The sequence below is a fragment of the Pan paniscus genome, chromosome 1, assembly GCF_029289425.2.
Source record: "Pan paniscus chromosome 1, NHGRI_mPanPan1-v2.0_pri, whole genome shotgun sequence".
In the NCBI taxonomy this organism is placed as follows: domain Eukaryota; kingdom Metazoa; phylum Chordata; class Mammalia; order Primates; family Hominidae; genus Pan; species Pan paniscus.
In genome coordinates, this window is record NC_073249.2 from 107,118,372 (window position 1) to 107,130,927 (window position 12,556).

The 12,556-nt window shown below is 38.3% G+C and overlaps 1 protein-coding gene and 1 pseudogene across 2 annotated transcripts in view; one reads left to right on the forward strand and one right to left on the reverse strand.

The window, feature by feature from the left end:
- The window catches only part of TRIM33 (tripartite motif containing 33), a 120,778-nt gene that overhangs the window by 65,503 nt on the left and 42,719 nt on the right, over positions 1-12,556 (reverse strand). For both annotated transcript variants that reach the window (XM_034930140.4, XM_034930136.4), the window contains exons 2-4: positions 5,821-5,939; positions 4,965-5,109; positions 4,657-4,789 (exon numbers count right to left, since the gene is read on the reverse strand). In XM_034930140.4, coding sequence (XP_034786031.1) covers positions 4,657-4,789; positions 4,965-5,109; positions 5,821-5,939 — 397 coding nt within the window. The remainder of the gene's footprint in view (positions 1-4,656; positions 4,790-4,964; positions 5,110-5,820; positions 5,940-12,556) is intronic.
- On the forward strand, positions 9,490-10,831 carry LOC103786346 (eukaryotic translation initiation factor 2 subunit 2-like; annotated as a pseudogene).

A 12,556-nucleotide genomic window follows, 5' to 3' on the forward strand; every position in this document is an offset into this window, starting at 1 on the left:
ATCACTATTGTGAAATCTAAGACTAGTGTTTGAGATATTTTTCAGACTCTGCATTCTGCTGGACTAACTGCTACCACCCAGGCTGGTGATCCATACCAAGAGACTAATTCAACTGGTCCTGTGACCCCTACTCAGGAAGTGACTCAGCATAACTCACTGCACAAAGACAGTTTTGACACCTCTATGATTTCATCCCTGACCCAACCAATCAGCAGCACCCATTCCCTAGCCCCTGCCCACCAAACTATCCTTTAAAAACCCTCATCTCCAAATTCTCAAGGAGTTGGAATTTGAGAAATATTTCTCAAATATCTCCCATCCTCCTTGCTCAGCCACTCTGCAATTATTAAACTCTTTCTCTGCTACACCTCCTGCTGTCTCAGTGTATTGACTTTTTCTGGACAGGGAGAAAAGGAGAATCTGGCTGGGTGATAACATACTGAACACTTAAACTTTGGTTACTGTTAAGTATTTTTTTAATGGGGGCTCAACTATACTTTAGCAAAATAACCCTGGCAGCAATATAGACAGGATGAATTTAACAGAGTTAAACTCAAAGTAGGGAGAATAGTTGTAAATGTGTTGTAGTAATGGGAGGCTGGCTTTTAAGTCCAATGACATGGTTTCTGCAAGAGTCTATCCAGAGAAAATAAAATGAAAGCATGAACAAAAGAGAAGAAATGTGTGATATTTTAGTATATATTTGTTCTGGTCTTTGTCCCTATTCCTGGCATACAATTCCTAAAACCCTCAGAATCTCTGAAATAAGTATATTTTTGTATGTTAACAAAATGACCAATGGCTGGGGACTCCCAGACCCATCAGGATGGGTGCTGGCTGCCAGGGGAACCAACCAGATAATTAAACAGTTGGAACTTTCAGCCCTACTTCCTAACCTAGGAAGAGAAGGGCTGAAGGCTGAGATGATCACAAACGATCAACAATTTAATCACGCATCCCTAAATAATGAATCTCCATAAAAACCTGAAAGAGCAAGGGTTGGAGAGCTTCCAGGTTACTGAACACGTGGAGGATAAGGCATCTACCACAGAGTGTTGTGGAAACTCTGTACCCCTTCCCACATACTTCACCCTATGCATCTCTTCATCCAGTTGTTCATTTGTATTCTTTAAAATATTGTTGAGCTGGGCATGGTGATATGCACCCGTAATCTCAGCTACTGGTGAGGCTGCGGCAGGAGGATCATCTGAGCCTAAGAGTTTAAATCCAGCCTGGGCGACATAGCAAGATCTAACCTCTTTTAAAAAATTAAATAAAATGTTGTCTAGTGGTACACATCTCTAGTCCCAGGTATGTGGGACACTGAAGTGGAAGAACCACTTGAGCCCAAGAGCTTGAGTCCAGCCTGAGCAACAGAGTGAGATCCCGTCTCTTCAAAAAATAAGAAAAATTCTCTCTCTCCATATATATACAGTTAAACAAAAATTACAGGAGGACATTGTTCTGGACTAAGCTCCTGCACTAGGCCCCAACAGATCAGCCTAAAAATCAAAATACAGATAGAACCAGAAGTAGCATATAGTTCTCTTCCCCTTTGTGGCCACTGCTGAAGCAAGAGTGGCCAAAATAAAGTTTAATCCCTTTGTAACTTCTGACTGAAGCAAGAACCACAAAAGGTGTTTCAATGCACCTTCCCACATTCATAGGAAGATTATGTCCTCCCCTCTTTCCTAAGAGCTAAGACAGAAGTACAACGTTCATTCCATGCCCATACAAAAGGATGATAAATTTCAGATTGTGCGAGGACACTATAAAGGTCAGCAAACTGGCAATTTAGTCAAAGTTTGAAATATATCATCAACACTGAACAGGTGCCATGGGAAAAGGCTAATGGCACAACTGTCCACGTAGGCATTCACGCCAGCATAGTGGTTATCACTAGGTTAAAACTGGACAAAGACCGCAAAAAGATCCTTGAACAAAAAGTCAAATCTCACCAAGTAAGAAAGGAAAAGGCCAAAATACAAGGAAGAAACAATTGAGAAGATGCAGGAATAAAGTAATCTTATATAAAAACTTTCATTGAAACTGTTGAAATAGAAAAAAAAAAAAATCAAAATGGAGTCCTTCATGCTGAGTTCATCAAACTGAAAATGAGTTATCAGACCATCCAAGAAATGAGGAGAGAGATAACACCCTAATTTCCCAAATAAGCCTGTTTCAATTGGCATGATAATGAGGCTCCCTGTGTTTAACACCCCCCGCAACCTTTTTTTTTTTTTTTTTTTTTTGGTAAACCTCTCCTATGGTGCTGATGTCTTTAATCCTTACAACAAAAGGTAACCTGAGGTAACTTGATGTTAGCCAATAAATTATTTCTCTATTGTTCTGCCCTTCTCCAGCCTTACTAGGAAAGTAACTTTGAAATGACCAATCCACTTTTTATTCTTTGTTTTTGCTTTCCTCAGTCCCTCTCTGTCTATAAAACCAAGCTCCTCTGCTCAGTTCACTGAAACACTTGTTTTATTTTATGGAATGAAGTATTGCTCAAATCTAAAATCACAAATAAAACCAATTAAGATCTTTAAATTGTCGTAATTGCTGTAATTTGTAATAAATTGGCAGTAGTAAGTTAAATGCTTCCCTGAGTTCTGTGACCCATTCCAGCAAATGACCAAACTCAAGGAAGGGGTCGTGGGAACCGCCCCGCCCCACCCCCAATTTACAGTAAGTCAGTCAGAATACCAGAGGCCGGGGCCAAGCTCAGTGGCTCACATCTGTAATCCCAGCACTTTGGGAGGCTGAGGAGGGAGGACAGCCTCAGGCCAGGAGTTTGAGGCTGCAGTGAGCTATGATCATGCCACTGCATTCCAGCCTGGGTGACAGAGCAAGAACCTGTCTTTTAAATATATATATATTTTTTAAGTACCAGAAGGTGGGACTTAACGACTGGTATTTGAAGTGGAATGGCAGTTTGCAGGACTGAGCCCTTAACTTGTGGGACCTGACTCTAACTCCAGGTAGACGGCGACAGAACTGAACTGAATTTCTGGACACCAAGCTGGCGAGAATCAGTCAATATGAGGGGAAACTGGTCACACACATGGTCACAGAAGTGCTCTGTGTTGTGTGAGTATAGGAGGAGAAAAAAAACATTTTTTTTAAATTATACAAGAGATAATAAGGACTTAGATATAAGCGGTAAAGGAAAATGGTAAAAGAAAGGGAAGGATAATGGTTAAACTTTGAGGTGGCAATGCCGCTGAAGCTATTCTTTAATGAGGAAAAGTATAACATCTTCCTTTTCTTTTTGCCTCTCACCACCAACTTAAAAAGCTATAAGAAATCTAACACTCAAAAAAAGATCTGACTGCAGCTGTGACAAAGGTAATCTAATGTCTTACTGAGACTGTTAGCAGACAATCTAAAATTTCAGCCAAGTTATAGGTTAAGACATTTCTGAACAAATTAAGAGTACAAAAATTTAATAAATATACTGTAAAGCTGTGAGAGATACCTTGAAAAAGAACAAAAAGCACTACCTTTATATAGTCAAATTTGAGACATTCTGCATTCTATATTCTCTATACCCTATGGAAGAAAATGAGCATATGGGTTAAGAAGAGATCTGGAGTCTGACTACCTGTATTCAAATCCTGGTACTACCAATTACTATGAGACTTTGTACAGATTACTACAGCCTTCTGTGAGTAGGTTCTCTTACACTTAAAACAGTCATAATACTAGTACCTAAACCTCATGGATAGTTGGTGTGAATTAAATACATATTCAGCACTCAGAAATGTACCTGGCACAAAGTAAGGCTGCAATAATGGTTGGCAATTGGGATTACTGTATCCCCTCTTTAAGAAGGCTCTAATAAACTTCAATGAATTCTAATGAATTAAAAACTCTAAGAAATCATATCGTTAAGAAACACATTTAAGTGTGGTTAACCCAAGTTCTCTTATACATTTTTGGCAATAGATTAATAAAATCTATTCCCATCCAGCCATAAAAACTGTTGTTTGAAAAACACTTTGGAAAATTCTGGACTATGGGTGACACCATCTTTTTACTTGTAATAAACAGATGCCATGCAAGCTGGAGAAATTTACTGAAGGATATTGTTACACAACTGACTAGAAATTTTTGTACAGTTTCCAAACCGTTCATATGAAACACACTCCTAGTAAATGAATACTACTGAATTCTGAGGGTACAAGGCTAAAATACAAAGGTATGTATTAGAGGGTCAGTAACTCTGCTTAGTTGTTCATAAATCCCTAGCTTTTCTACAAATTTTATATGTAACATGAAATCAGTGTATTTGTGATTTGATGTTTAAAAGAATACTGCTTTTGTAGATTACAGCCCAAAATACTATAGGACACCAAGAAAAAGCTTATTTGAATCACAGGAGTAGCAAACAAATGCATAATATAACTCCATTCTTGTAAACCCAAACCTACAAAATGATACATTTTAACAAACATTCATAAGACAATTAGATATAAATGTGGAAATCTTTAAATAATTTACCAAAACATATATTGCTCAAGAAATTAAAATATGTAAAATTCAGATTTAAAAGATTAAGACACAAACATATAATCAATATTTGCTTTAAGAAGAAGAATGACTTTATAAGCACTTTTTATAGTATTTCCTGGTAAGCAATTATGATTTCTGTACCTATGTTCTTTGTGTTCCAATAGCTGACAGTCTCTACATGTCAATCTATCACATGTTTCACAGAAAAGTTTCAACTGTTCTTGTTTGTGTACAGGGCAGAAAACAGGGCGCTGACCAGATGCTCCGACAGACTCTGTAGCAAAATAAAACAAATATTTTTTAACCAAACATAAAATTTTTGTCTAGTTTTCTAAATTCCTATTGATGTTGCTATCCAAAGTTTATAAAGAATAAGTAGAAAATTCAATAGGGGCAAAAGAAGGAGGTTAACTGTAATCATTGTAATGATTACAATGCATCTATCTTACCTGAGACATCTTCTTTCTTCCTGATCAAGTGATCTTTAGTAAATTTTACTCTTTGATGTGCTTCGATACATGTCTTACATAGCCACTCTCCACATTCTACACAAAAGCCAACTGCACTTGCATTGTCTTCACAACTAGTACATACCTAAAAGAAGAAATAAGCACTAATCTAAATTAAATACATAAAATCTAGATCTAAAAAAAAAAAAAAACTTGTTCTTCAATATACTATTTCACTGTACACAGAATAAAATTATTTTGTTATCCATTTATCTTCAACAAAATCCTTTTCCTTACAGATCATTCATGTAGGTAAAAATCTAAGGCTGAGAACACAAAGTCTGTGCAGATTTGACTTTTTTTTTTTTTTTTTGAGACAGGCTCTCGCTCTGTCACCCAGGCTGGACAGCAGTAGTGCAATCACGGCTCACTACAGCCTCAACTTCCTGGGCTCAAGCAATCCTCCAACCTCAGCCTCCCAAGTAGCTGGGACTAAAGGCGCATGCCACCACGCCCGGCTAGTACTTTTATTTTTTGTAGAGATGGAGTCTCACTATGTTGCCCAAGCTGGTCTCGAACTCCAGGGCTCAAGCAATCCTCATACCTCAGCTTCCCTAAGTGCTGCGACAACAGGCGTGAGCCACCATGCCTGGCACAAATTTGACATTTTAAGTAATAGCTTTAGTCTCATTTAACTAAGTTTGAGAGTATATAAGAAAGCTATCTTTAACTTTCTATTTGAAACAGGAATCCATAGCAGAACCACCCTAAATGACTTAACTATCCAAACATGTTTTTCTTATAACTTACAGTTTGATATCAAGATAGGAATATAAAGAAAAATTGAGAAGCATACCTGTTCTGATTTTTCATCAGAACTGCTAGGAGCTTCAGATGTGTCTTTCACAAAATAATTATCCACAAGGTCTATCTGTCTGCATTCTTGGCGGCATACTGGGCACCGTATTACACCAACTACAACATAAAATAACAACATTTTAAAATATTCTTCAGGAATAAAGAAATTGTGCATGATGTCCATATAGAAACATTAATTCATCACAGAGAAGACCAAAGAAATGAGCATCAAGAGCTCAGTAAAATAACCCAGCGAGTTATTCCATTTGGGTAAAAGTGATACTCTATTTAGGAAAAGAAAAAACAAGCATTATGATGCCTCCCAAGAAGTGCTTCCTCATTACAATATGTGGTTAGCTGAATAATTGCCCCAAAAGAAATCCAGATCCTGATCTTCGGAAACTATGAATATTAATTTACATGGTAAAAGGGACTTTACAGATGTGATTAAGGCTCTGGAGATGGTTTGTCCAGCGGGTCCTAAACGTGATCAAGTGACCTTATCAGGGGGAGGAAGAGGAAGGTAAGACTACAGAAGAGTGGAAGGCAATTATAATAACAATGGACGCAGGGAGTAGAGTGATGCGCTTTATAGATGAAGGAAGAAGCCGGAGAAAAGAAAGACAGGCAACCACTAGAAGCTGAAAGAGACAAGGAAATGGATTTTCTCCCAGAGCCACCAGAAGGACCAGTCCTGCCACCACTTTTGAATTTAGCCCAGTGAAAGGGATTTCAAACTGCTGGCCTCCATAATGGTAAAACAGTAAGACAGGTGCTGTTTTAAAACACTAAGTTTGTGGTAATTTTGTTACAGCAGCAACAGAAAACTAATATACAATCTATCATCTTATACATTCTGACTTGGTTAGAGATACTTGAATACATGCTAATATGAGAAGAAAGATCATCTGTCCCTTCACCTGCTAGTGTTCCAGGACTTATCAGAATGGATAAACTGTTGAGGAAACACATAGAGGCTAAATAACTAAAAATAGCACCAGAGTCAACACAACAAACTGACTACATGTCAGCCATGAAATAGAGGATACAGCATAAATGACACAATCCACACCTTCAAGAAGGATTCTAGATTAGTATGTAATTTTTATAGTTTATAATGTACACAACTACAGAAAGCACCAAAGACTGGGATATAAACCAAGTCCCCACGAGTTGTGTAGTACACAAACTGTAGTACCATATATAGTCATTCTGATGGAAAATGAAAACATAAATAAAACTTATCATTCTAAAAGAAGGGTGAGGTGGCTCATGCCTGTAATCCCAACAATTTGGGAGTGGAATGATCACTTGAGCCCAGGAGTTTGAGGCCAGCCTGGACAACATAGTGAGACGCCATCTCTAATTTTAAAATAAAAAAATTAAAATTAAAAAAATAACTACTGTTATATATTTAAAACAAAATACTGTTCTTATTAATATTTCCTCTTTATTTTACCAAAAACATGGTATAAAAATAAATAAAAAGAGCCGGGCGCGGTGGCTCACGCCTGTAATCCCAGCACTTTGGGAGGCCGAGGTGGGCGGATCACGAGGTCAGGAGATCAAGACTATCCTGGCTAACATGGTGAAACCCCGTCTCTACTAAAAATTAAAAAAAAGTCAGCCGGGTGTGGTGGCACGCGCCTGTATTCCCAGCTACTCAGGAGGGCGAGATAGGAGAATCGCTTGAACCCGGGAGGCGGGGGTTGCAGTGAGCTGAGATCGCGCCACTGCGCTCCAGCTTGGGCGACAGAGAGACTCGGTCTCAAAAAAATAAATAAATAAATAAAAAGATCTTGGTCAAAGGAAACACACAAAAACAACTTTTCAAACCAAAGGGAGACATAGTAAAGTGAAGAGAAAGGGGAAAAGGAAAAATATTTTCACATTTGGGAAAGCATGACTTAAAAACCTCTTGAGAAAGTGTATTACATAAAACTACAAAGAAGATAAGTATAAGTAACTGTAGAGACAAAGATATGAGAGCAACTAACTCTTCTTAGAGTAAATCAGTTAAATTTTCACCAAAAAGATAACACTTCTGATAGGGTCTTGAAGAATGAACATGACTATACTAGTGTGTAAGAAAGGGTTTACTTGGCAGGCCTGGGTTGCTCAAATGCTGCACATTCCTTCTTAACAAAGGCCTATCTTCAGGACTGGCCCTTTACACGTTCCTGGGAGATGACCTCTGAGCCCGTGGAAAATTCTGCCTGGTAAGAGTACTTTTGTATACCTGAGGCTTTAAGCCATACCGTGTTTGACCTCTGGGTGCACTGGTGTCCAAGTAGCTGATTACCAGTCCTGTGAGGGCTGCGTGGCAATGAGACTGATCTCCAAAACTTAGACACCAAGGCTCAGGTGAGATTCCCTACTTGGCAATACTCCCAGTGTATTGTCCCACATTGTTGCTGGGGACATCTGAAAGCATGGGTCTGCTTTCTCTTGGGCTTTGCACCATGCACCTTTTCTCTTTGCTGATTTTAATCTGTATCTTTCAACTAAATTAGGGTTTCTCCATGTTAGTCAGGCTGGCGTCGAACTCCTGACCTCAGGTGATCTGCTCGCCTTGGCCTCCCAAACTGCTGGGATTACAGGCATGAGCCACCGCACCCCGCCAGATCAGTTAACTCTTCAAGAAGTTTATATGTATAAGTGTATTTAGTCCTCATAGCAGCCCTGTAAAGTAGGTTCTATTACTATCCCCACATTAAAGGTGAAAAAATTGAGGTTCGGAGAGATCAAGAAACATTCTGAAGGTCATGTGGTGATGTAAATGCCAAGATCTGAATTCAACTAACATGTCTGTGTCTACGGCTCATGCTCTTAAGAACTATGCTAAACTATTTCTCTAATTAAAACGCTGGTCTATCAGTAACAAAAGAGACTAAACTAAGGCAGTATTAAAGGAAATGTAGAGGATAAATCAGAGTATCAATTGGACTTAATAAATGACTGTATGATGAAGGAGTACTAAGAGTTACAATGAGGAAACAAATTAGAAATTCTAGATGATTCCCAAGTTCCTGGTGTGGGTAATGCATAGATAATTACATAACTACTAAAAATGAGGAAAAAGTGTTTTAGCCAGAAATGTAATGAGTAAGTTTTGGATAGATGGTGTTTAACTAGCATATTTCTGGAGCTGAAGGGTGTGGAGGGAGCTACCAGCATGTAAATAACTCAAATGTGAAATGCAGTTATGACTGCTGAGGAAGAATATTATCAAGGACAATAACCCTTGTTACACCAATATTTACAAGTCAAGCAGAAGAAAAAGAGCTCTCAAATTTAGGAGACAGCTTTCAAACATTTTCAACTGCAAACCACAAGAAGTACACTTTACATCAAAGGCCAGGACACAAATACATACCTGTCTGTGTAACTGAAACAAACACGAGTCAAACAGGGATCAACTACTTTTCTATTAACCATTTATGATTAACTTGTTACCACTGTACCAATTTACTTTTAAAATTACATAATGTGATTAAAGTCAGCTGACTCTTAGCATGACCTAACAGTCTTTTCATTTAGCCCTAGCTTCTCTTTCCAATATTCTCAAGCAGTCACTCCAAAGCTTTGGTCATCAACACCACTCTCCTTTCCCTTAGAAAATAATGAAAAATTACGGATATATTTTCAGATAGAGAGGGGAGTTGAGAGAATTTATACCTACAGCCTCTAATTACTTAAGTCAGAGCCCAGTCCAAATGATAAGAGAGTCCTGTGAGTTAAGTGTTGAAAGACTGGAATGAATTATCCAAAGAATAGGAAAAAGAAGCTGGATGGAAAAAGATTGTCAAGTCGTGCCAGAAACCTCAAACTGGAGAAGTATAACCATGCCTAAGTCTAGTTCCTCTCTCCACCATGCACCTATCTCTTACTCATCTCTATTCCCACCCTATGTGCACACATTAATAAGGGGCTAGAGAGTGCAGTGGTGTGAGAGGTAACAGCAGGAGCAGCGCTGCTGCTAGGGGCTAGGGCTGATCTGTCTGACTTCCTGTCTGTGCCTAGCCCATTCGAGCTGCAGCCATGTCTGGGGATGCGATGATTTTTGATCCTACTATGACCAAGAAGTAAAATCAGCAGCAGCAGTCCTTTAGTTAGAGGAGGAAGGGGATACCCAAACAGAGGAGACCCAGCCCTTAGAAACAAAACAAGTGGCGCCAGAGCCAACTGGGGACAAAGAACTGGAAGCTGATGAAGAGAACAGTAGGGAAAAAGGTGCTTCTGATGATCTAGATGACTTGAACTTCTTTAATCAAAAGAAAGAAAAGAAAAAAACAAAAAAGATATTTGATACTTATGAAGCTGAAGAAGGTGTAAAGGATCTTAAGATTGAAAAAAAATTCAAGAACCAGCTGAACCAGAGTATGACCTTAATATTATGCTTGGCAATAAAAAGAATAAAAAGAAGAATGTCAAGTTCCCAGATGAGGATGAAATACTAGAGAAAGACAAAGTTCTAGAAGATGAAGACAGCAAAAAAGATGACAGTATCTCATTCAATAATCATACAGGCCCTGCTAGGGCAGTCTCAAATACACATAAGGAGCTACTGAAGCGAGTGTGCAACACCACGAGGGAAAAGAATCCAGATGTGGATGCTGAAAAGGAAATCTGTCATCAAACCTCTACAGGTCATTTGAGTAGGAACCAAGAAAACTTATTTTGTCAACTTTACAGATATTTGTAAACTATTACATCATCAGCCCAAACATCTTGCATTTTTGTTGGCTGAACTGCGTACAAGTGGTTCTATAGATGGTAATAACCAACTTGTAATCAAAGAAGATTCCAACAGAAACAGAAAAAGTCTTCAGAAGATATATTAAGGAATACTTTTCACACATGCTGATCACTGGACACACACCTGCAGAAGAGACTCAACTCTACTTCTTACAGTGAGCAACTTATTGTTGATATTCTGTTGCAAGTACAAAACCAGTTTCCAGACTGTCATGGGCAAGCAAGCACAGCTCCGTGCCAAAGCTGACTAATTTGCTAATCACTGATTTTACAATGTGTGTTGTGGAGATTTGGCGGGACAGGTTTGTCATCAGAATGGATATACTGTTGTATTAAAAAAACAAGATTAAAAAGCTGCCAAGTTCTTTGATGAGTGGTCGGTTGGTCTGAAATTCTTGCAAGATGCCGCTGTTCAAACTGTTGACATAATCATTGCCTCTTCTCTCTCTGTCAGAGAGATGTAATATGGGGTAAGGAAGTGTTTTTCAAAATTGTTCACTGGCATCTGTAAGATAATTTAGTTCTTATAACAGCGCAAGAAAATCAAATTTAAAAAATAGAGACCTAGAAAGCAATATGTATTTGCCAAAAAGGAATGATGGCAAAAAAACAATAACTATGTTCTGGAGCAACAGGTCACTGATCTTTACTAAAGAAATTTTATAGCAATGGAGGTAGCGGCAGACAGACATTAGCATGAGCGTGGGGAACTGAAGATGTGAAATGCTGAATATGTTGCCCACTCTTACAAAAAACTTGGCAATGAAGAAAAGAGACAAAATGACCTGTCAATGGAGGGAGAATAAAGAAGAATGCTGCTTTATACAGGGAAAACTTGGAGATATGATACAGAAAGTAACTGAAATAATTTATAATAAAAATGGCTTAAATCCTATAAAATAATATCATAGAGTAACATATATTTAGATAATGTCAGTAAGTATTTCCAAAGTTAATTTTATCACTTAAGAATGAAGCTGGCTTAAGGTGAAGTCATAGTCATATATGGCCACATATGTGCACATACAATCATATACGAAGAACACTAATATCTTATAATAAACTAAGTATAACTAATATCTATTATCATAAAGCTTGTTGGTATTCTTAGGGCTTCTTATATTCTTGAAGATATACAGGAATATCTTGTTTTACTGCATTTAGCTTTATACTGCTTCACAGATGCTGAGCTTTTATAAATTGAAGGTTTGTGGCAACCCTGCATTAACCAAATTAGTAGACGCCATTTTTCCCACAATGTGTGCTCACTGTGCGTCTTTCTGTTACATTTTGTTAATTTTTGCAATATTCCTAACTTATAAATTATTATTTATCTATTATGGTGACCTGTGAGTTCTGATCTTTCATGTTACTACTGTAATTGTTTTGAGGCCCCACAAACTGCGCCCAATGAAAACAGCAAACTTAATCAATAAATGTATTCTGACTGCTTCACTGACTGGCCACTCCTTGTCTCTCTCCCTTTCTCAGGCCACCCTAATGCCTGAGACCAAACAATATTGAAATTAGGCCAATAAGTAACCCTGCAATGGCCTCAAAGTGTCCAACTGAAAAGAAGAATCGATTCAGCATGACTTGGTCAATAACAACAACAACAACAACAAGTCAAACATCTCCTACATTAAATTTTAAAAAGCTAGAAATTGTTAAGCTTAGTGAGAAGGCATGTCAAAAGCCAAGACAGGCCAATGCTAGGCCTCTTGTGCCAGTTAGCCTAGTTGTGAATGCAAAGGAAAAGTTTTGTTTTGTTTTGTTTGAGATAGGGTCTTGCTCTATCACCCAGGCTGGAGTGCAATGGCATGAACACCGCTCGCTGAAGCTTTGACTTCCTGGGCTCAAGTGATTCCTACCTCAGCCTCCCATGCAGTGGGGACCACAGGCTCATGCCACCATGCCCAACTAATTTTTTGATTTTTTGTAAAGACAGGGTCTCATATTGTTGTCCAGGCTGGTCT